The 26,288-nt window shown below is 36.2% G+C and overlaps 1 protein-coding gene and 1 non-coding gene across 9 annotated transcripts in view; both read right to left on the reverse strand.

Moving 5' to 3' along the window:
• The window catches only part of MPP6 (membrane palmitoylated protein 6), a 125,669-nt gene that overhangs the window by 45,832 nt on the left and 53,549 nt on the right, over positions 1-26,288 (reverse strand). For 3 of the 8 annotated variants that reach the window (XM_032401913.1, XM_032401914.1, XM_032401918.1), the window contains exons 2-3: positions 25,347-25,465; positions 1,894-2,046 (exon numbers count right to left, since the gene is read on the reverse strand). In XM_032401913.1, coding sequence (XP_032257804.1) covers positions 1,894-2,046; positions 25,347-25,463 — 270 coding nt within the window. In that variant the 5' untranslated portion in view covers positions 25,464-25,465. Of the gene's footprint in view, positions 1-1,893; positions 2,047-15,436; positions 15,572-25,346; positions 25,469-25,717; positions 25,734-26,288 lie in introns of those variants that run through there. The other 5 variants (XM_032401917.1, XM_032401916.1, XM_032401920.1 and 2 more) reach the window with 3 other exon arrangements.
• LOC116631203 lies at positions 18,282-18,388 on the reverse strand. Its single transcript, XR_004299134.1, has one exon. It is a non-coding gene; the product is annotated as a U6 spliceosomal RNA (small nuclear RNA).

A 26,288-nucleotide genomic window follows, 5' to 3' on the forward strand; every position in this document is an offset into this window, starting at 1 on the left:
CAGGAAATAGAAGGGATAACTAAACAACATAGCAAAGAGACAACCAGATTCATCCAGGGAGTGGGATATTCTTCAGGGCAATGGTCTGGTCTCTTAATAGGTCAACATCATAATCAAGGGAGAAAGGATGGTCCATCCAAATGCCACACATGAATCTAGGTTGGAAACCCATAAGTACAAACCAGCTGTAAAGAATATTTTGGTGTCAAATGGAGATGTTTGAATATAATATGTGTATTACATGAGATGGAGACCCACTGAAATGGAAAAGTGGAAATCAACGACTGAAAAAAAAAGGGTAAGTTACAAAATAGCTTGTACAAAAGGATCTGAATCAGTAAAGAGAAAAATATGTACATTTTGCATAGAAAAAGTATGGAGGAATATGTACTAGGATAGTACAGTAAGATCTGGGTAGTAAGAATGCAATGTCTTAATTTTTAAATTTTTGCTTGCCAGTATTTTCTAATTATATTTATTAAACTTTATATAAATTTATATACTTATTAAATTTCATATATTTATTACAGATATATAGCATGCCTGAAAGCTCTACCAGATGCTTCTAAGGTATCACAAACTTAACATGGCTAGTTACCTTAACATTAACATGTCAGTTTATTCTAGAGTGTTCCTTATCTTAGTGAGTGCCATCAATTATTTGTTAGAAATCCTATCCTTACCAACTTCCCACATCTCTCTTCTGCAACTATCACATGTAACCAATCACCAAGTCTTGTTGATTTTACTGCTTAAAACTTGAAAATCCTCATATTTTCTACTCTCGACACTGCTGTCATAGTTTCTTGCCTTAGTGCTTAACCATCTTGCTCCACAATCTGCCCTCTCCTTGTGTAATACTTCCCACTCTCTCCTCTCATGGTTTCCCACTGTCCTCAGGATAAAGTCCAAATGGCTTACTGTGCCTTGTAAGGCCTTCATCAACTGGCACGTGCATGTATGTCTCTGATATGTGTCCATTTTTTTGTACTTTAAGATACTGATTCACGGAGCAACCAACTCTCTATAAACCTTTGTATTTTGCAGCCACATTGTTGAAGAGCCACAGAAACTCCTTGAGAAAAACCAAAAAGGTGTTGCCATTTGATTTTCAATGCTAAGATTTATAGTGAAAAACATTTTATTCTTTTAGCCCAGAACCACTTATGGAACAGTCCATTTTTTCTCCCCTAAAATGTAGTATCTCTATCATAAATCAAATTGCCATATACATGTGTATGTATTTCTGGGGTTTTTTATTCTCTTCCATTGGTCTATTTTTCTAATACTGTCCCAATGCCACACTAAATTACAAGTTGAGAAGAAATCTCTCCCCACTCCCCTCCACTTTCTCTTCTGAAACTGACTTTTTTGTTAAACAGATTTAGTTTTCACTGCTACAGACCAAAGCTTAAATTGCACTTATTTTTTTGCACCTATGGAGGAAATGTTATGGATTAGTTTCTATCCTTACACAGTTCTCTTTTGTTCCAAGGTCACTGATTGCATCTCAGTCTCAGAAGCAATACTGAAATAGCTTTAATAGGGAGGGCTGTGAAACAGTGGTAGTGAGGAAGGAAAACCTATTATCACAGTAAGAAAAATGTCTCTGGCATGTGGTCTGGTGGTGAATCAAGGCTGGTTTTAATTACACAATGGAAAACCCGTTACGATGTATTTCTGCTATACATTTATGTAGTGTGTATTAGTTGTGTGTGTCTGTTTTGATATCCTCGGTATTTCAGGACATTAAAATACCTAAGTTGGAATTTACATATTTACAAAATATGGCTCTAAATAACCTTAAATAAATCACCTTAAACTGAAACTACGAAAAAAGAATACTTTGGGAATATAGGGGACTTGGGAAGAAAAGTAACAGGTAAAATTTACCTGGAAGTGAGGCTCTTTGAGTATACCAACCAGTTCTGCCACGTTTTCATCCACATTTATTAAGGGAGTGATATCTTCAAGAATTTCATTGACTAATTCTAAGTTATTATCACTGACAGCTTCTAGTTTTGAATCTTCTAGCCTCTCGTGAGCCTGAAAAGATAACAGTATAATTAAAGTCATAACACATACTGTTTTGCTCCAGACCATGGTTTTCTTCTTTTCATAAAGAACACTTTTCATAAAGAACACTTGAAAGATACTACTTGAAAGTTTGATACATTGAAACCAAATTTAATATTCCAATCAGAGGCAATATATAGATTTTATAGTAAATTTTATCAAGCAGTATAATAAATCTTGGCTTCTATTCCTATTCTAAAAGTCATGGAAAACTTGCTTTAATAACTAAACCATAAAGAAACTAAATAGGTCAGATGACAACTGAAAAAACACATTTCCTACCCAATAGAATTTCCTAATGACTTTCTGGTCTAGGCTCAAACTCTAGATGATACTGCTTATGCTTCATGAAAATAAATGATTATGCATAATAAAAATTAAAAAATAGGAATGTAATCATTATGTGGACTGTCATTAAAAAATAATAAAAATCATTTGGGGAGCACCAAATCCTAAAGCTACCATTTTTCCAATTTTGAAAATCAGCAAAATAAGTCAATTCAGGGAAGTCAGCTCTTGAATTGGACCTTGAAGGACTGTTTGATTTCACTAGGGGGAGTGATCCCCTCATGTCTCTTTATTTAAGCCACTTTTTTTTTTTTTTTAAATCTCACCATCTTTTCCACAGAAAATGGACCATGAATCACACTGTCACAGGAAACAAGTAGCCCTAATTAGCCTTTAATAGTGGGAGTAAAACAGAGTTTTAAATTCAAACTGAAAATGAACACTAAGCAGTCTCCCTCTTTTAAGTGCTCTTTGTTTTTCTGATGAATGGTTGCTGTCTGATTTTGAGGGCAGGCAAAGCATAACTGTTAAGACTTAATGTATAAATGAAACCATGTAAGATGACAAATCTTGTATTTAATATTTTAAGATCCATTTCTGTAAGTGCTCAGGAAAAACCCAAGTTTCAAGTAGTAATAGTATCAATTAAACTTTATCTGTACCTATAATACTTTAGCTGTTATGTCTACCATAGAGTGGATCCTTCAAAGACGAACAGTCTGATTTTTAAAATGCGATTTTTTTCATTTAAATGTATTTTTTCTAGGTGACTCACAAGAATGAAATAAGTGTTTAAGTGGAAGAGGGGGCTATATATTAAGCAACATTTTTAAGAAACACCTCAGAAGAAAATAATTTTAAGTCATATGAAATGACAGAAGAAATTATAACTTATTAAACAAAGAAAAATGTCAAAGGCTAAATATTGCATCTATTACATTTAGATAAGAAAAAAAATTAGATAAGAAAAAAATTAAGATTAGAGAATGCTACAAAGAATGAAATGGGTAGGGAGATGAACCATAAGAGACTATGGACGCTGGAAAATAAACTAAGGGTTCTAGAGGGGAGGGCGGTGATGGGTATTAAAGAGGGCACGTTCTGCATGGAGCACTGGGTGTTATATGCAAAGAATGAATCATGGAACACTATATCAAAAACTAATGAGGTAATGTATGGTGATTAACATAACATTAAAAAAAAAAAAAAGAAACTACACTATCTTTCTACATTTAGCCAAGATTGCATTTATATACCATTCTCTGCAAAGAGGGAAGCAGACATCATTTGTGAAAACCTTTGTTCAAAAAACAGGAAAAACAGTGGTGTTAAAGGTACTAAAACAGAAAAGTTTTTCCTTTCTTTGGTCTCTCTTTTGACTTGTAATGTTTTTTATTTGTTACTTAATGTTCTTCTAAGTAAAAATGTTTCCTTTTAAAAAGAATGAAATGGGTAAATCTGTAACTTTCTGAAAGTTTAATATAAGCCTAATAAGGATAAGATGATAAGGACACTCAACTTATATCATAGAATGATTATCACCATTGGAAAAAACCTAAAACAATGGACAAAACTAGCTATTAACTCTTACAAAACAAGCTAGAATTTCTTATTGCTTTAATACAAATATTTGCTGTTAACAAATATTTAATTTAGCACTGTTAAGCTTGCAATACTCTATTACTCTTATGATAGTATAAGAAAGTTTAAGGAAAGAAAGGAAGTAAAGAAACAACATTTATTGAGGGCTTTTTGTGTATGTGTCTGGAACTATATTCTCAGTGCAGTGCGAGTGAGTGTGTGTATGTATTAAGCAAAGGTAGGTGTATTGTTATCTTCACCTTACAGACATAGATGCTGATGCAAAATAAGATAAAGTGATTTGCTTGAATCCACACTACTGATAAGTGGCAGAGTCAGGTAGTCTAATACCAAGGCTTGAATGCTTACCTACTAAAGCTTATGTGACTTCATCACTATACAGACAGCCACTGAAATATCATACTGTGGTTAATTATTCCATCTATTATATGATGCATTATTCTAACTCATTTAACTGTGAGATATGCTCTCATTGACTGCTGGTTGATTTGTTGCTTGTTAGCATGCTCTTCTAGTCCAGATGTATTATTAATTCTGTTCTACTGCATCTATCTCCACAGTTATTTTCATACTCCTGTGGTTCAGAATACCACCCATCCCTTCAACCTGCACACCCTCTGCTCCAAGTAAGAGCTATAAACACCACCTGTTTCTCCAGGAAAAAGATAATGACTGCCTTACAATTTTCAGGTACTAGGTCAATATATTTTCTATAATATCCTATGGTCATGTAATATATCAATTCAATTCAAGACACTGGGACAAGCAAAGAGAAAGAAATGATCACTGACTTGAGAACTCTAATATAGCTCCCTTTGTTTCTATGTTCATCTACCTTATTGCTCCCAAACTGGGTGAGGACACATGGGAATGTGGAAAGACCCAAGAGAAAGAGGAAGTCAAGTAGGAGGGCAAAATTATGTTATAAAAACAAACATACCCAAAGGTTTTTTTCACATCAACTACATAGATTGGTGCTATAGTAGGAAAGAATCTCACTACACAATAAGAAATTCTCAGAAAAAAAAAAAAGAGGCTTTTTAGTGAAACTGCAGCTATAATTATATTAACATAGAAAGCCAATTTCTAAAATATATTTGGGTTCTATTAAGATCAACTTTACTTTTCCCAAGAAAGCAAAAGCAGGTCCATATTTGTTAGCATGTAGATTTTTAAGCTCTAAGATACTGTGAAAGAAGTTGGGACCTCTATTCACTTTAAAGTCGGAATTTATTTAGTAGCTTTTAAGAGGCAAGTGCCATGGGGCACCTGGGTGGCTCAGTTCATTAAGCAACTGCCTTCAGCTCAGGTCATGATCCTGGAGTCCCGGGATCGAGTCCCACATCGGGCTCCCTGCTCGGCGGGGAGTCTGCTTCTCCCTCTCACCCTCCCCGCCTCATGCTCTCTCTTTCTCATTCTCTCTCTTAATAAATAAAATCTTTAAAAAAAAAAAAAAAAAGAGGCAAGTGCCAACTTGAATTTAACTGATAAGACCAAAAAAAAAGGTCAAAGGAAATACTGAAAATTGACCAGAAGGACAGATGAACAATAAGCTATTTGAATAAATGGGTCTTATTTCCTTTAAGAAAAGACACTATTAGAAAGCTGGCATAACTTAATAAAAACATATTCTACCTGCCACAAGTGGTTGAAAGAACATGCCATGACTGGCTTCATAGAACACCTGGAGCTGATACAAATATGGCCTAGCCTTCTTGTATGTCCACTTCTGAGAATCCTATTTACCACTGCACCTTAGAAAAATGAACTGCAGAGAAGAAAAAGTTCTTTCAGGACTTCTAGGTATTTCTTCTAGGCATAGTCCAACCATGCTTGCAAGCAAAAAAAAAAAAAAGAAAGTTTAACAAGTTGTGGGCTATAACTAAAGTGACAAATACTATTATTTTATTATATCTAATACTATTATCATTATGTGTAATAACCCTGCCTTTCCTCCTTAAAAGGACCAAAATATCATAAATTTTGTTTCTATCTTTGAATATGGCTAAGTATGTGGTAGTTGCTCATTAAATGTTTCTTGAAAAAGCTAAGTAAACGGGAAATAAGTTTTGCTGTGGACAGAGTCATCCACTTCTATTCTAGAGACTTTAGGAAGAGAAAGATCAAGAGAAGCCCACAGTCAAAAATAAATAAGAATTTGAGCAGAAAATAGAAATGAGACAGGTATTGGAAAAGTCAATTTCTATTTTGCTTCTGCATACATTGTATCAAAGAGAATGAGCTTTGTTCTGAACAAAAAAATGGATGAAATAAGTATAAATAAATTAGAATTCTCTAATGAGTAAAGAACTTGTCAGAAATCTAGTTAACAAAAGGAGTTCAAATTCTTAGATTAGATAAATTATATATCGCAGTATTCAGGGAGCTTCTAAATAACATTGCCAATCCACTCTTAGAGCTATCTGTAGAAAAAGAGAACCACGCAGATGCCAAAAAAAACTAGAAATGGGAATCTGTTATACTTTTTAAAATGAGAAAGACCTTTTTTTTTTTTTTTTTTTTTAAGGCTGGCTATAACAACATTCAGAGAAAATATAAAAGAATACTTTTTATAATCTCTGAGTGGGAAAGACCTTTCTAACTTATGTTGCAAAATCTGGAAGCTATAAATTAAACAAAAAGTGCCCAATAAAATTAACTACATTTAAAATTTTAAATTTCTTCTTGTCAAAAATCAGCAAAGTCAAAATACAAATGACAAACTAGGGTTTAAATAGTTACAAATCATATTGAAAGACAAAAGGCTAATTTTCTTATACATAAAGGACTTCTTTTACTTATTAGAGTGGGAGAGAGAGCGAGAGAGAGAGCGCAAGCACTAGCAGGAGGAGGGAAGAGGGACAAGCACACTCCCTGGTAAGTGGGGAGCCTGACGTGGGGCTCGACCCCAGGATCCTGAGATCATGACCTGAGCCAAAGTCAGATGCTTAACCGACGGAGCCACCGAGGCACCCCTACATAAAGGATTTCTATAAACCAATAAGAAAAAGATCAACACATAAAGAGAAATAGGCAAATAATATGAACAAGAAATACACAGAAAAGGAAATTCAAATACCTCTTAAACATATGAAAAGATACACAACCACCTTCATGATAAGAAGTACAAACTAAAATTATGGTACAATATTCTTTTTTTTTTAATTAGATTGGCAAGGATAAAATTTCTGATAACATACCACGTTGGAGAGAATATAGTAAAAGACAGACACTCTCATACATTTTTTTTCTGGTGGAAACAGACTAGTGAGCAAAATACACGTTCATCTGAAGCTCACATGGAACATTTACCAAGACAGACCACAGTATGGGCCATAAAACATCTTAAAAAGTTTATAAGAGATAGGAGGAGCAAGATGGCAGAGGAGTAGGAGACCTAAAGCTCATCTGGTCCCAGGAATTCAGGTAGATAGGGATCAAACCATTCTGAACACCTACGAACTCAACAGGCGATAGAAGAAAAGAATAGCAGCAACTCTCAACAGAAAAGCGACCACTTTCTGGAAGGTAGGACGTGCGGAGAAGTGAATCCGAGGCAATATTCGGGAAAAAAGACCGCGGGGGAGGGGACCTCCATCAGCCGCTACCAGCAAGTGATAAAGCAGCGGAGCACAAAATCGTAAATTTTAGAAGTCGGCTCCGCTGAGGGACGTCACTCCAGTGGCTAAGCAGGGGTGGGGGGGTGAGGGGTGGAACCCTCGCTGGGACAGTGTGATCTCAGGACCCTCAGGGTCACAGGAAGAGCGGGGGTGCCTGAGTGCGGCAGAGCTCCCAGGTATCGGAACGGGGAAGCTGGCTGCAGAGACAGAGCCGAGGAGCGGGCTCTGAGCTAGGGGTTGCCATAAACCCTGATCGGCGGCACAGTTGGGCCACTGCTCCTCCAGCAGGGACCCAACAAGTGGCAGATCCGGGGAGACTCCCCTTCCTCCCCCGGGAGGAGCGGTGCAGGAGCTCACCGTAGGAATCTGCTGGGTTTGGAGACTCCACACGGGCTTGTGTGCAAGAGATAGAAACGCTCGGTCACAGGCTGGGTGAGCATGGGGTGCGGCCGGAGACCGGGGAGACAGGAGTGATTGACTGCTTTTCTCTGGGGGCTCACTGAGAAGTGGGGCCCCGAGTTCTGGGCTCCTCCTGGGCAGAGATTGGGAGGCCGCCATTTTCACTCTCGTCCTCCAAAGCTGATGGAAAACTTGCAGGGAACAAAAGCTACCGAGAGCAAACCAAAGCAGATTACTTAGCCCGGACCCTGGCAAGGGTGGGGCAATTCTGCCTCCGGCAAAGACATTTGAGAATCAACAGCAACAGGCCCCTCCCCCAGAAGATCAGCAAGAAGAGCCAGCCAAGACCAAGTTCACCGATCAATAAGAACGGCAGAACTGCAGCACTAGGGGAATACAGCACATAGAATTCATGGTTTTTTTTCCCATGATTCTTTAGTCTTTCAAAGTTAATTTTTTAAATTTTTTTTCCTTTTTCTATTTTTTTGAATTTTTCTTTTTCCCTTTTTCAACCAACATCTTATCAATTCCTTTTTAAAAAATCTTTTCCTTTTTTCGGGACGCCTGGGTGGCTCAGTCATTAAGCGTCTGCCTTTGGCTCAGGTCATGATCCCAGGGTCCTGGGATCGAGCCCCACATCAGGCTCCCTGCTCGACGGGAAGCCTGCCTCTCCCTCTCCCACTCCCCCTGCTTGTGTTCCCTCTCTAGCTGTCTCTCTCTCTCTCTCTGTCAAATAAAATCTTAAAAAAAAAAAAGACTTATTTTTAAAAAAAACTTTTTTATTTTTCACTTTTAGCGTCATATTCTAACCCTTCATTGTAGTTAACCTTATTTTTGGTATATATATAAGTTGTTCTCTCTTTAAAATTTTGGGACACAGTTTCTTCTAACAGACCAAAATATACCCTAAATCTCTACTGTATGGCTTTGTTCTAGTCTCCTGCCTGATCACATTCTTTTTTTTTTTTTAATTTCTCTTCTTTCTTTTTTCAACCAACTTCTTATCAATTCCTTTTATAAAATCTTTTATGATTTTCATCTTTACAGTCATATTCCATCCCTTCATATTTACCCTTATTTTTGTACATATATAAGTTTTTCTTTCTTTAAAATTTTGGGAGGCAGCTTCTTCTAACAGACCAAAATATGCCCAAAATCTAGTGTGTGGCACTGATCTATTCACCAGCTTCATTATATTTGATATATTTTTTTCTTTTTCTCGTTTTTTTTTTCTTTTTTCTTTCTTTCTTTCCCTTTCTTTTCCCCCGGTTTCAGGTCTCCTCTGATTTGTTTAGTGTATATTTTTCTGGGGTCATTATTACCCTGTTAGCATAATTTGTTCTCTCATTCATTTATTCTCCTCTGGACAAAATGACAAGACGGAAAAACTAACCTCAAAAAAAAGAACAAGAGGCAGTACCGACTGCCATGGACCTAATCAATATGGACATTAGTAAGATGTCGGAACTAGAGTTCAGAATGACGATTATAAAGGTACTAGCTGGGCTTGAAAGAAGCATGGAAGATACTAGAGAAACTCTTTCTGGAGAAATAAAAGAACTAAAATCTAACCAAGTCAAAATCAAAACGGCTATTAATGAGGTGCAATAAAAAATGGAGGCTCTAACTGCTAGGATAAATGAGGCAAAAGAGAGAATCAGTGATATAGAAGACCAAAGGATGGAGAATAAAGAAGCCGAAAAACAGAGATAAACAACTACTGGATCATGAGGGCAGAATTCGAGAGATAAGTGTGCTACCATAAGATGAAACAATATTAGAATAATTGGGATCCCAGAAGAAGAATGGGGGGGGCAAAAGGTATATTGGAGCAAATTATAGCAGAGAACTTCCCTAATTTGGGGAAGGAACAGGCATCAAAATCCAGGAGGCACAGAGAACCCCCCTCAAAAATCAATAAAAACAGGTCAACACCCCGACATCTAATAGTAAAACTTACAAGTGTCAGAGACAAAGAAAAAATCCTGAAAGAAGCTCGGGACAAGAGATCTGTAACCTACAATGGCAAAAACATTAAACTGGCAAGAGACCTATCCACAGAGACCTGGCAGGCCAGAAAGGACTGGCATGATATATTCAGAGCACTAAAGGAGAAAAATATACAGCCAAGAATACTACATCCAGCTAGACTGTCACTGAAAATAGAAAGAGATAAAAAGTTTCCAGGACAAACAAAAACTAGAAGAATCTGCAAACACAAAACCAGCCCTACAAGAAATATTGAAAGGGGTCCTCTAAGCAAAGAGTGAGCGTAAAAGTAACATAGACCAGAAAGGAATTACAGACAATATACAGTAACAGTCACCTTACAGGCAACAGAATGACACTAAATTCATATCTTTTAATAGTTACCCTGAATGTAAATGGGCTAAATGCCCCAATCAAAAGACAGAGGGTATCAGATTGGATAAAAAAACAAGACCCATCGATATGCTGTCTGCAAGAGACTCATTTTAGACCCAAAGACGCCTCCAGATTGAAAGTGAGGGGGTGGAAAACCATTTACCATGCTAATGGACACCAAAAGAAAGCTGGGGTGGCAATCCTTATATCAGACAAATTAGATTTTAAACAAAAGACTGTAATAAGAGGTTGGGAAGGACACTATATCATACTTAAAGGGTCTATGCAACAAGAAGATCTAATAATTGTAAATATCTATGCCCCTAACATGGGAGCAGCCAATTATGTAAGCCTATTAATAACAAAAGTAAAGAAACACATCGACAACAACCATACAATAATAGTGGGTGACTTTAACACCCCCCTCACTGGAAGAAATGGATGCATTCCTAGAGATGTATCAACTACCAAAACTGAACCAGGAAGAAATAGAAAACCTGAACAGACCTATAACCACTAAGGAAATTGAAGCAGTCATCAAAAATCTCCCATCAAACAAAAGCCCAGGGCCAGATGGCTTCCCAGGGGAATTCTACCAAACATTTCAAGAAGAATTAATACCTATTCTTCTGAAACTGTTCCAAAAAACAGAAATGGAAGGAAAACTTCCAAACTCATTTTATGAGGCCAGCATTACCTTGATCCCTAAATCAGACAAAGACCCCATCAAAAAGGAGAATTACAGACCAATATCCCTGATGAACATGGATGCAAAAATTCTCACCAAAATACTAGCCAATAGGATCCAACAGTACATTAAAAGGATTATTCACCATGACCAAGTGGGATTTATTCCTGAGCTGCAAGGTTGGTTCAACATCCACAAATCAATACAATACATTAATAAAAGAAAGAACAAGAACCATATGATCCTCTCAATAGATGCAGAAAAAGCATTTGATAAAGTACAGCATCCTTTCTTAAAACTCTTCAGAGTGTAGGGATAGAGGGTACATACCTCAATATCATAAAAGCCATCTATGAAAAGCCCACAGCAAATATCATTCTCAATGGGGAAAAACTGAGAGCTTTCCCCCTAAGGTCAGGAACACGGCAGGGATGTCCACTATCACCACTGCTATTCAACATAGCACTAGAAGTCCTAGCCATAGCAATGAGACAACAAAAAGAAATAAAAGGCATTCGAATTGGCAAAGAGGTCAAACTCCCACTCTTTGCAGATGATATGATACTTTATGTGGAAAACCCAAAAGACTCCACCCCAAAACTGCTAGAACTCATACAGGAATTCAGTAAAGTGACAGGATATAAAATCAATGCACAGAAATCAGTAGCATTCCTACACACCAATAACAAGACAGAAGAAAGAGAAATTAAGGAGTCGATCCCATTTACCACTGCACTCAAAACCATAAGATACCCAGGAATAAATCTAACCAAAGAGGCAAAGGACCTGCACTCAGAAAACTATAAAATACTCATGAAAGAAATTGAGGAAGACACAAAGAAAGAGAAAATGTTTCATGCTTATGGATTGGAAGAACAAATATTGTGAAGATGTCAATGCTACCTAGAGCAATCTACACATTTAATGCAATCCCTATCAATGTACCATCAACTTTTTTCAAAGAAATGGAATAAATAATCCTAAAATTTGTATGAAACCAGAAAAGACCCCGAATAGCCAGAGGAATGTTGAAAAGAAAAGCTGGTGGCATCACAATTCTGGACTTCAAGCTCTATTACAAAGCTGTAATCATCAAGACAGTATGGTACTTGCACAATAACAGACACATAGATCAATGGAACAAAATAGAGCCCAAAAATGGACCCTCAACTCTGTGGTCAACTAATCTTCGACAAAGATGTCCAATAGAAAAAAGATGGTCTCTTCAACAAATGGTGTTGGGAAATTTGGACAGCCACATGCAGAACAATGAAACTGGACCATTTCCTTACCCACACACAAAAACAGACTCAAAATGGGTGAAAGACCTAAATGTGAGACAGAAGTCCATTAAAATCCTAGAGGAGAACACAGGCAACAACCTCTTCGACCTCAGCCACAGCAAATTCTTTCTAGAAACATAGCCAAAGGCAAGGGAAGCAAGGGCAAAAATGAACTATTGGGACTTCATCAAGATAAAAAGCTACTGCACAGCAAAGAAAACAGTCAACAAAACCAAAAGACAACTGACAGAATGGGAGAAGATATTTGCAAATGACATATCAGACAAAGGGCTAGTATCCAAAATCTATAGAGAACTTATCAAACTCAACACCCAAAGAACAAAGAATCCAATCAAGAAATGGGCAGAAGACATGAACAGACATTTTTCCAAAGAAGACATCCATATGGCTAACAGATACATGAAAAAGTGCTCAACATTGCTCGGCATGAGGGAAATCCAAACCAAAACCTCAGTGAGATACCACCTCACACCAGTCAGAATGGCTAAAATTAACAACTCAGGAAACAACAGGTGTTGGCGAGGATGCAGAGAAAGGGGAACCTTCCTACACTGTTGGTGGGAATGCAAGCTGGTGCAGCCACTCTGGAAAACAGTATGGAGGTTTCTCAAAAAGTTGAAAATAGAGCTAGTGTACGACCCAGCAATTGCACTACTGGTATTTACCCCAAAGATACAAATGTAGTGATCCAAAGGGGTATGTGTACCCCAATGTTTATAGCAGCAATGTCCACAATAGCCAAACTATGGAAAGAGCCAAGATGTCCATTGACAGATGAATGGATAAAGAAGAGGTGGTATATATATACAATGGAATATTATGCAGCCATCAAAAGGAATGAAATCTTGCCATTTGCAACGTGGATGGAACTGGAGGGTATTATGCTGAGTGAAATAAGTCAATCAGAGAAAGACATGTATCATATGACCTCACTGATACGAGGAATTCTTTTTTTTTTTTTTTTTTTTAAAGATTTTATTTATTTATTTTGACAGAGAGAGAGACACAGCGAGAGAGGGAACACAAGCAGGGGGAGTGGGAGAGGGAGAAGCAGGCTTCCCGCGGAGCAGGGAGCCCGATGTGGGGCTCGATCCCAGGACCCTGGGATCATGACCTGAGCCGAAGGCAGATGCTTAACGACTGAGCCACCCAGGCACCCCACGATATGAGGAATTCTTAATCTCAGGAAACAAACTGAGGGCTGCTGGAGTGCTGGGGGGTGGGAGGGATGGGGTGGCTGCGTGATAACACACTGGGGAGGGTATGTGCTATGGTGAGCACTGTGAATTGTGTTAAGACTGTTGAATCACAGACCTGTACCTCTGAAATAATACATTATATGTTAAAAAGAAAAGAAAAGAAAAAGAAAATAGTAGGAAGGGAAATATGAAGGGGGGGAAATCGGAGGGGCAGACGAACCATGAGAGACTATGGACTCTGAGAAACAAACTGAGGGTTCTAAAGGGGAGGGGGTGGGGGGGATGGGTTAGCCTGGTGATGGGTATTAAAGAGGGCACGTATTGAATGGAGCACTGGGTATATGCAAACAATGAATCATGGTACACTACATCAAAAACTAATAATGTAATGTATGGTGATTAACATAACATAATAAAAATAAATTAAAAAAAAAGTTTTAAGAATAAAAATCCCTGCTATAAGCAGGGAGCCAGATGTGGGGCTCGAGCCCAGAACCCTGGGATCAGGACCTGAGCCAAAGGCAGACACTAAACTGACTGAGGGGCCCAGGCGCCCCCAAAGCAACACATTTCTAAGAATACATGGGACAAAGAAGTCGTCTTAAGAAAAATTTAAAAATATGTGATCCAAATGAAAATGCAACTTACCAAATTTTGTGGGATGTGGCAAAAGCAGTGTTTAAAGGGAAATTTATAGCACTGAATGCAAAGTTAGAAAAGAAAAAAGACCTAAAATCAGTAATCTAAACTTACATCTTATAAAGTCAAGATGCTCTTAAAAAGAGCATATTAAATTTAGAGTAAGTAGAAGAAAAGAAATAATGGAATTTAAAGCAAAACCCAATGAAAGTGAAACCAGGATGTCAATAAAATTTAATGAAACCAAAGCTGGTTCTTTGAAAAGATTAAAATTGATAAACTTCTTGCTAGGTTGATTAAGAAAAAAGAGAAGACTGTCAGGTAAAAACATACATCTTTATAAAAAAAAGAAAAAGAAAAAAGAGAAGAGGGAGATTTACTAATAACAGAAATGAAAGGGGGACCATCACTACTGATGCTACAGACATTAAAGAATAATAAAAGAATACTATGAACAATTCTGTGCCCACAAATTTGATACCCTATATGAAATGGACCAATTCCTTTACATATACAATCCACCAAAACTCACAAAAGGAGATATAGATAACCTGAAGAGTACTTTATCTGTTAAAGAAATTAAATCAATAATTAATCACCTTCCCAAACAGAAAGCACCAGGCTCACAGGAACTTACTGGTATATTCTACCAAACATTTAAGGAAGAAATTATACCAATTCTCTACAATCTCTTCCAGGAGATAGAAGAAACATTTCTTAACTAATTCTATAGGCACAGCATTACTCTAATGCCAATACTGGACAAAAACATTACATGTCATTATACATTTGTTAAAACCCATAGACACACATATACAACACAAAGTATGAACACTGATGTTAACTATGGGCTTAATAAAGTTTTAAATTTACAAAAAAATTGAGCAGAAAGTACAGAGAATTTCCATGTATCTGCCTCACCCCAGTTTCTCTTATTTACATCTTGCATTAGTATGATACATTTGTTATAATTAATAAGCCAATTTGATACACTATTATCAACTAAAGACTATAGTTTACATTAAGATCCCCTCTAAACGTTGTACAGTTTCATGGGTTTTGACAAATGCATGATGTCATCTATGCACCTTTACAGTATCATACAGAATAGTCCCATGGCCCTAAAAATGCTCCAGGCTTCATCTATTCATCCCTCCCTTATACTCCCCCAAACCCTGGCAACTACTGGTTCTTTTGTACTGTCTATAACTTTTGCTTTTCCCAGAATGCAATGTAGTTGGAATCATATGGGTATACCTTTTCCAGCATGGTTTCTTTCATCTAGCAATATGTACTTATGGTTCCTCCATATTGTCGTGAAGCTTGATAGCTCATTTCTTTTTATTGCTGAATAATATTCCATTGTATGGATGTATCACTTTATCTTTGCTCCTATTAAAAAACATCATGGTTTGCTTCCAAGTTTTGACAATTATGAATAAATATGCTATAAACATTCACATGTAGATTTCTGTGTGGACATAAATTATCAACTCCCTTGGGTAACTATCAAGGAGTACAATTGCTAGATTGTATGGTAATACTATGTTAGCTTTGTAAGAAACTGTAAGAAAGTGTCTTCCAAAGTAGTTGTACTATTTGCATTGCCACCAGCAATGAATGAACAACTTCCTTTTTAGGGTACAGGCCTCCTCAGAGATATTGCAGGTTCAGTTCCAGACCACCAAAATAAAGTGAACACTGCAAAAAGGGAATATTGCAATAAAGTCAGTCAAATGAATTTTTTGTTTTTTCCAGTGCATATAAAGTTATGTTTACAGTACAGGGTAGTCTAGTAAGTGTGCAATAACATTGTGTCTGAAAAACAATGTATATACCTTAATTAAAAATTACCTTATTGTTAAAAACTGCTAACCATCATTTGAGCTTTTGGCAAGTCATAACCTTTTTGCTCTAAGAGGGTCGCACCTCAATGTTGATGGCTGTTAACTGATCAGGGTGGTGTTGCTGAAGGCCTGGGTGGCTGTGGCAATTTCTTAAAATAAGACAATGAAGTCTGCTGCATCAATAGACTCTTCCTTTTATGAACAATTTCCTTGTAGCAGGAGATTCTGTTTGATGGTTTTTCCCCAACAGTAGAACTTCTGTCAAAATTTAGAGTCAATCTTCTCAAACCTTGCCATTGCATTATCAACTAAGTTTATGTAACATTCCAAATCCACTGCTGTCATTTCAACAATCTTCATAGCATCTTCATGAAGAATAGATTCCATCTTAAGAAATCACTGTCCTTGCTCACCCACTAGAAACAACTCCTTGTTTGGGGTGATGGGTGGTTCAGTTGGTTAAGTGCCCAACTCTTGATTTCAACTCAGGTCATGATCTCAGGGTTGTGAGGTTGAGCCCTGTGTCAGCCTCACACTCAGCTCAGAGTCTGCTTAAGAGTCTCTCCCTCTGCCCCTCCCCCATCTGCTCATGAGCACACACACGCTCTCTCTTAAAAAAAACAAAAAAAACTCCTCACCCATTAAAAGGTTTACTATGAGATTGCAATTCAAATATTATCATGAAAAAGTGGAAGTATTGTGAGAATTACCAAAATGTGACACAGAAACATGAAGTGAGCAAATGCTGCTGGAAAAATGGTAGTGATAGATTTGCTCAATGCAGGGTTGCCACAAATCTTCAACTAAAAAAAAGAACCAAAAAAACCCCACCAAAAAACCATAGTATTTCACAATGCAATAAAGAGAAGCACAATAAAATGAAGTATGCCTGTGTACGTCTTGCAAATATTTTCCCCCAAACTGTAGCTTGCCTTTTCATTTTCTAAATGGTGTCTTTTAAAGCAGAAAGTTTTAAATTTTGATAAAATCAAATCAAATTTTTCATTATGCTTCATGCTTTTTATGTCTTATTTAAGAAGTCTTTCTCTAACCCAAAGTTGCAAAGTTTTCCTTATGTATCCTTTTAAAAGTTTTAAAATTTTAGCTCTTACTTTTAGATCTATGATCTATTTTGAGGTAATTTTTGTTTATGAGGTAAAAGATGATGCTCATTTTTTTTGCATATATTCAATTGTTCCAGCAACATTTACTGAAAGGACTATCATTTCTTCATTGAATTACCATGGTGCTATTAATAAAAACCAGTTGACCATACATATATTGGTCTCTTTCTGGGCTCTATTCTGTGCCACTGATCTATAAGCCAATACTACAGTGTTTTCTTTACTGTAGGGTAATAGTAATCCTTGAAATCAGGCTGTGGAGAGCTTCAAATTTTCTTCTTTTTCACAACTGTTTTGGTTAGTCTAGGTCCTTCATAAATTTCAGTATCAGTATGTCAGCCTGAAATTTTGACTGGATTCTGCTGAATCTATAGATCAGTTTGGGGAGAACTGACAATGTTAACAGTACTGAGCCTTCCAAACCCTGTATGTATGTATGCCTTTAATTTCAGCAATTTTTTTCTTTTAGTTTCCATTGTATAGGTCTAGCACATATTGTTAAATTGACCCCCATTTCTTTAACTAGTATATAAAAATACAATTGATTTATGTAGATTGATCTTGTATCTTATGACCTTGCTACACTCATACCTGTTAGTTCTAGATTTGTTTTTCTTCCTTCTGATTCTTAGGATTTTCAGTATAAACAATGATGTCATCTTTGAATAAAGATAGTGTATTTTTTCTTCTTCAATCTGTATGCCTTTTATTTATCTACTTTTCTTTGCCTTTTTGCACTGGCTAGTACCCCCAGGTACAAAAGTGAATGGAAATGATGAAGGTTGAACAGAAGTGATCACAGAAAGAAAGCATTTTATCTTCCACCATGAATTATGATGTTAACTGCAGTTTTTTAATAGACGTCCATCAGGTTGAGGCAATTTCCTTCTAAGTTTACCAAGTTTTTATCAAGAATGAATGTTCAATTTTGTAAAATGCTTTTCCTGTGACTATTAGCACAATCACATGACTTTTATCATATCAACAAAATGGTGACATTTATTGGTTTTCTTTTTTTTTATTTTATTATGTTATGTTAATCACCATACATTACATCATTAGTTTTTGATGTAGTTAGTGTTCCATGATTCATTGTTCGCATATAACACTCAGTGCTCCATTCGGTACGTGAAAAATATGGAACGCTTCATGAATTTGCGTGTCATCCTTGCGCAGAGGCCATGCTAATCTTCTCTGTATCGTTCCAATTTTACTATATGTGCTGCCGAAGCGAGCACCATTTATTGGTTTTCAAATATTAAGACAGTCTTGCATTTTTTGACACAAAACTTACTTGATAATGTAGTATTATCCTTTTTGTATGTTGCTGGATTTGATTTGCTAGTATTATCTTAAGAACTTGGAAGTCTATGTTCATGAGAGATACTATTTTGCAGTTTTCCTTTCTTGAAATGTCCATAGCTGGCTTTGCTATCAGGGTAACACTAAGCCTCATAAAATAGTAAATGTTTCTTTCTCTTTTTTTCTGGAAGAAATCAAGTGGAACTACAAATATTCAGTTTAAAAGAAATACAGAGCTATTCAGGTTGTCTCTTACGTAGGCTTTAGTAGTTTGTGTCTTTTAAAGAATTAGTCAATTTCATCTACGTTGTCATATCTATTGTCATAAAGTTGTTCATAATATTTCTTATTATTCTTGCAATGTCTGTTGGATTTGTAGTGATGTCCTCTCATTTCTGATACTGATAATTTGGGTCTAGCTACAGGATTATTGATTTTATTGATATATTTTAAGGTATACTGACTTTGTCAAATGCCTTTTATACATTTAGTCTTATCTTTATTATTTACTTCTTTCTGCTTGTTTTGAATTTAATTTGCTTTTCTTTTTCAATTTTCTCAAGGTGAACACTTAGATGACTGATTTACATACTGTTCTTTTCTAATAAAGGCATTTTCCTCCAAGCATTGCTTTGACATATATTTTCATTTTCATTCAATTCAAAACATTTTTTTTCTGTTTCTTTGTGATTTCTTCCCTGCCCTGACTTAGAAGTATGTTGTTTAATTTCCAGATACTTGGGGATTTTTCAAATAACTGTTACTGAATTTTAGTTTAATTCTGCTTTAATTTCACAGGTCTGCTATAACAAGCTGGGGTGAATCTGTTCAATGTACTGTGTAGTATGAGGACTCTTGACTCTGTAGTGGGAATGCAAACTATTCTCCATACTTTGTGATCTCTGGAAATTGTTTGGCCTACTGTGCTTTCCAGAGGATCCTCTCTAGAACTCTAGAGGCCTACTTCATATATATATACGTCAGTGCTCAGCCAAAGATTTGAGGGCAGATCTCCAGAGCCCTTTCTGTGTTCAGCTTCCTTCTCCCTGATATTTTGCCACACAAATTCCAGTCATCTCCATCTCCCCAAATCCCGACCTCTATGAAGACGGCTGGCCTGTTTGTATTTCCTTTCTTTACTGCAGCCTGAAAACTATCCTCAATTTCATAATGCTCACTTTGTTTCCTTTCAGTCAGGGATCATGGTCCTGTGCTGCTTACTATCCCATGTCTAAAGATGGTTTCCCTTCCTATCCCGTATTTTGCTAATTTGTGATGGGAATTCAAGACTATTTTTTCTTCCTTATGTCTTGGGTGAACTTTATTCATTCTTGTAACTTTACTTTTTGTGGTACCCTAGAGATTTCAGTATGCATCCCTGACTTTTTATACACTGTAAGCCTTTTTTTTTTTTACCACTTCCTGAACAACAAAAGAATCTTACAATTGTTTGACTCATTAAGTCACTCTCTCCTTTTAGGCTACCATCTTCACATATTTCACTTTTATACATGTTATAAATGCCCCAAGACATTGTTATTATTTCATTTTAAAAGTCAATATTAGGGCGCCTGGGTGGCTCAGTTGGTTAAGCAACTGCTTAGGCTCAGGTCATGATCCTGGAGTGCCAGGATCGAGTCCCACATTGGGCTCCCTGCTCAGCAGGGAGTCTGCTTCTGCTTCTGATCCTCCCCACCTCGTGTTCTCTCTCTCATTCTCTCTCTCTCTCTCAGATAAATAAAATCTTTAAAAAAAAAAAAAGTCAATATTATATTTACCATTAGTTTTCCCTTTCCTTTGTCATTCTTTCTGCCAGAAAAACTTCGTTTTGCATTTCTTATAGAGTAAATGGAGATTATTTTTCTCAGATTTTGTTTGTCTAAAAGTAAAAATCTTTATTTTGCTTTCATTTTTGAAGGTATTATTGCCAGAAAGGGAATTCAAGGTTGGCAGCGTTTTTTCTTTCAAAACTTTATAATGATCCCAGTGCACTCTGTTTTGACATATATAGTTCCTGTTTTATTGCTAACCATTAATCTTATTGTTTCTCTTTAAAAGTATTCTTCTCTAATTTACAAATATTCACTCTGTCTTGGATTTTCAGGAATTTGACTGTGTTGTTCCAAATAATGTTTTTTTTTATATTTCTCTTACAGGAGGGTTCACTTTGCTTCTTGGATCATCAGTTGATGCTGTTCATCAGTTTTGAAAATTTTTGGCTATGTATCTTCAACTATTTCTTCTGTCCCATTTCCCCCTTTTCTCTTTCTGGGATACCAATTACATGTATATCAAACCTTTTGAGTATTCCTCCTATTCTCTCTCCTTTATTTTCCATACTTGTTACTGATTTTCAGTTTGGCCACTTACTACTGGACTGTTTTTAAATTCATGGATCCCCTTCTCTGCAATGTTTAATCTATTAACCCCATCAAATGAGCTTTTACTTCAGATATATTTTTGAGTCCTTGAATATCCATCCATTTCATTGTTTTTTAAAGTATAACTAACATAGTGTTACATTAATTACAGGTATACATTGATTTAACAAATCTACACATTACTCAGTGCTCACCGTGATAAGTACAGTCACCACCTGTCATTATACATTATTTCAATATCACTGACTATATTCCCTAAGCTTTTAATCTCCAAGACTATTTTTTTTTTACAACTGAAATTTGTACCTCTTAATCTCCCTTATCCATTTCACACATCCCTTACCCACTGCCCCTCCAGCAATCAGCAGTTTGTTCTCTATATTTAAGAATCTGTTTGTTTGCAGTACTACTTAAACAAGCCAAGATATTGAAGCAACCCAAGTGTCCATTGACAGATGAATGAATAAAGACGATGTGGTATACTGGGACTACACCAAAGTAAAAACTTTTGCAGTTCCTTTGTTGAAACCATCAGCAAAATGACAAGGAAACCTGCTGAGTGGGAGAAGATATTTGCAAATGATATATCCTATAGGGATTAATATGGAAAATATATAAAGAACTCATAACTCAACACCAAAAAAATCCCAAATAACCTGATTTAAAAAAGGGCAGAGGACTTTAATAGACATTTTTCCAAAGATGACACACAGATGGCCAATAGACACATGAAAAGATGCTCAACCTCACTAATCATCAAGAAAATGCAAATCAAAACCACAATGAGATATCACCTTACACCTATAAAATGACTAGAAGCAAAAGACAAGAAATAAGTGTTGGCAAGGATGTGAAGAAAAAGGAATCCTTGTACACTGCTGGTGGGAATGCAAATGGGATGCAGCCACTGTGGAAAACAGTATGGAGGTCCCTCACAAAATTAACAGAAATACCACATAATCTAGTAATTCCACTACTGGGTATTTACCTAAAGAAAACAAATGTGCTAATTCAAAAAGATATATGCACCCCTATGTTTATTCCAGCATTATTTACAATAGCCAAGATACGGAGGCAGCCCAAACGTCACTGATAGACTAATCAATAAAGAAGATGTGGTATATATACAACGGAATATCACTCAGCCATAAAAAAGAATGAGATCTTGCCATTTGCAAAATATGGATGCACCTAGAGGGTATTTTGCTAAGTGAAATAAGTCAGACAAAGACAAATACTGTATGATTTCACTTCCATGTAGAATCTGAAAAACAAAATAAACAAAATACAGAAACAGACCCATAAACACAGAGAACAAACTGATGATTGCCAGAGGGGAAGTAGGTGGAAGGATGGGCAAAACAGTTGAAGGGGAGAGGGAGATACAGACTTCCAATTATGGAATAAGTCATGTGGACAAAAGGTGCAGCATGGGAAAAGAGCCAACGGTACTGAAATAGTGTTATATGGTGACAGATGGTAGCTGCACTAGTGGTGAGCACAGCATAATGTAGACATCTGTCCAATCACTGTGTTGTACACCTGAAACTAATGTAACATTGTGTGTCAACTATATTTCAAAAAAAAAATGTTTTAAAAAGATGATGGGGGGCACCTGGGTGGCTAAGTTGGTTAAGTGCCTGACTCTTGGTTTTGGCTCAGGTCATGATCTCAGGGTTGTGGGACGGAGCCCTGCCCTGGCGCAGTGCAGAGTTGGCTTAAGATTCTCTCCCTCTCCCTCCCCTTCTGCTCCCCCACCCCCACTCTGTCCCTGCTCATGCACACACTCTCTCTTTCTCTCTAAATAAATAAAATCTTTAAAAAAAGATGATGTGGTACATGTGTATTTATACACATACATATATACATACACATACACAATGGAATATTATTCGGCCATAAAAAAAGAATGAGATCTTGCCATTTGCAAAATATGGATGGGCCTAAGGGGTATTATGCTAAGTAAAGTAAGTCAGACAAAGACAAATGCCACATGATTTCACTTATATGTGGAATCTAAAAGACAGAACAAATGACCACTTGATTGATTTTGATTCTAATTTTGATTCTATTTTCTAGTAATATTTTAAATGTCTTCATTTTCTCTTCTTTTAAAATATTTTAATACATTATTTTAAAATATTTGTTTATAAACTCTAATAAAAGGATCATCTATGGAACTGCTTCTGTTATTTTTCTCATGATTATTAGTCACATGTTCCTGTCTCTCCCTGTGTCTAGCAACATATGCCTCTATTTCCTCAGTAACTTAACCATTTTTCTCTACTTGTTGTACTGGGAGTGTCGGCCTGCTGTGACTCAATATCTCTTTCCTGGAAGTAGAAGTCTTCCTTTCCTCTTGGGATTTCTTTTCTTTCACTGTTAGAATACTAAGCTATCATTGTTTCTATTTATCGAGAAACTGCTTTTGAATGGTGGATACTATTGGTTGATTCTGTTCTTAATTTCATTTTTAAAGAAGATTATTTTATTTGAGAGAGAGAGAGTGTACATGAGCATGAGTGGGAGGGGCAGAGGGAGAAGGAGAGAGAATCCCAAGAAGACTTCATGCTGAGCCCTACATGGGGCTCAATCTCACAACACTGAGATCATGACCTGAGTCAAAACCAAGTCGGACACTTAACTGACTTTGCCACCCAGGTGCCCCCTAATTTCATTTTTATCATCAGAAGATTACACTAGCACCTGAGCTGCTTAAAAGTCATCCAGCCATTTCACCTGTTGAGAATAATGAACAAGATAATCCTCAATAAGGCCAATATCAATGGCACAAAAGCCAGAAAAACAGTAATTTTTTTTTTTTTTTTTAGATTTTATTTATTTATTTGAGAGAGAGAGAGAGAAACAGCATGAGAGGGGATAGGGTCAGAGGGAGAAGCAGCCGAAGGCAGTCGCTTAACCAAAAAAACAGTAATTTTTTACCCACAGAAATTCTTAGGAATATACATACACACAAAACCTGTGCTATAGTAGGAAGAGCACAGAATCTGAAGAAAGAAAACCTGGTCTAAACCTCATCTCTGTCAGTTTACTAGGACAGTGACCTTAGACAAATAATTCTTCTACTTTGATTTTCAATTCATTAAATTGTTGTGAAGACAAAACAATATATTTTAAAGACCTCTGTGAATTACAAACACACTGTAAGATGCCTTATTATCTAGTTTCTAAATCTACAGATCAATGATAAATAAATATGGGGACATGGGTGTAATAGATATTAATGATAAAAACTGACAACCAACATTATGATATCAAAGGAAGAGTCAAAAACTATTTTAAAAAGTACCAATTAGAGCTAAGGGTGAGCTAGTTAATAGAGGCTTAAATTTCCCCTACATATTTCAATAGACCCTGAAGCTATTACTCTATCTTGACAGAGTATGGTAATTGGTATTTGTGACAAGAAGCTTGAATTTGAAAGTAAATTCATATCCTATAATATTACTATTAAGATAAAGGACTATCTAATAAACTTTGGAAAAACTGCAATCAAAAATGACTAAAATTGGGGCACCTGGGTGGCTCAGTCAGTCAAGCAGCTAACTCCTGGTTTCAGCTCAGGTCATGATCTCGGAGTCCTGGATGGAGCCCCTCATTAGGCTCTTTGCTCAGAGGGGACTCTGCTTGAGGATTCTCTCTCCCTCTCCTTCTGCTCCCCCCTCCCACGGCTCACGCTCATGCTCTCTCTCTCTCTCTCAAATAAATCTTAAAAAAAAAAATGACTAAAATAAAAATTCCAGTTGGGTGATATACAACTAGATTAGTTTTTACTTAGGAGCCAAAGGTTTTATATCATGTGATCTTAGAATGATTAAGTTTGTGAATAAAATGAAGAATCTGCATTATGGGGGCTCACTTTTACAAATCAAAAAGTCTGTAAAAGGTATGATTTTTCACAAGGGAGAAGAAAAAAAATTAATGGACTGTGGTTAAAAAATGATTATGGGAGAGGGTGAAATCAACATACTGGGAGTACAAAAAGCAAATGGAAAGACAAGATGACTATATGAAGGAAAGGCCAGAGAGGGCATGTGGCACAGGTTTCTGAAACAGACTTGAAATATCAAGGTTATCCAAGAGAAAACAAGATTTCAAAAAGTACTAGATAGAGGAAGTCAAGAACCAAAATGAAAAACAGGTACACAGTCTAATATAAAAGAAGAAAATCAGTATTTTGCTGTTGCTGAAACGGAGATAGTACCAGGATCTTTTTCATAAGTCCTGTTATGACTATTCAGTTAAAATTTCCCTAAAACTTTAAATGTGTTAGGCTAAAACTAAGAGTTGTTTTATCTCGTATTTAAAGTCAGCGCAGGAAAGGCAAAAGTAGTCTAATTTTCGTGAGCATGAAGATTTCATTATGTGATAAGTATTATTATTTGCTAACTACACCAAAGGCATATTAAGTTCTGAAATAGCAATATCTGAAAAGACCTCTGTAAAGACAATTTAAAAATAATTTAGTAAGCTTATGAATAAACCACTATACCTTAGCAAGTGATTTTACAATAGGATTCTCCATAATCCCCTTGAGGAAAATTAGGTCTATTTCTTCTGCTCCTGTAGATGAGGGCAGCTCCGTAAGGTTATCCAACACTTGCTGCATTGCTGCTGAGATAAAAGCAATAAAAAAACAAAACAAAAACCAAACCCTTAAATTCCAAGCCATTATGAAATACAAAATATTTGATATATTTAAAATAATTCAAATAAAAAGACATTAACAACACTCTTTTGAAAAGTCATGTTTTAAAAAACTGAATTGTTAAATGGTAAGTTTCAAACTGAATTCCCGTGAAGTAGGAGGACACATTTTTATACACAATTTGGGCTTTATCAGACTACCTTATACATACTTACCACTTTACACTTGCTTTATATTTTTTAAATTTAAAACATTACTCAAAAAATACAAAATTTTGATAGACCTATAAAAAAGTAAAGAGATGAATTAGTACTCAACACACTTCCCACAAGCCCATAACCAGATGCTTTCATTGGTAAATTCTATCAAACTTTAAAGAGGAATTAAAACCAGTACTTCACAAACTCTTAAAAAAAAAAAAATAGAGGAGGGAATACTTCCCAATTATTCTGAGATCCTGATACTAAATCCACAAAAAGGTATCATAAGAAAATTATAGCCAATATCCTTTATAAATACAGATGCAAAAATCTTTAATGAAATACTGGCAAACTGAATCCAGCCATATATGAAAAGGATTGTACACAATGACCAAGTACACATTATCTCAGGAATGCAAGAATGGTTCATCAAGAAATGAAAATCAATCAGTGTAATACACTATATTAATAGAACAAAAAAACAAAACAACTACATGGTATCTCAATGGGCACAGAAAAAGCACTGGACAAAATCCAAACCCTTTTCATGATAAAAACATTCAACAAACTAGGAATAGAAGGGAAA

The sequence above is a fragment of the Phoca vitulina genome, unplaced genomic scaffold (assembly GCF_004348235.1).
Source record: "Phoca vitulina isolate PV1807 unplaced genomic scaffold, GSC_HSeal_1.0 scaffold4, whole genome shotgun sequence".
Classification (NCBI taxonomy): domain Eukaryota; kingdom Metazoa; phylum Chordata; class Mammalia; order Carnivora; family Phocidae; genus Phoca; species Phoca vitulina.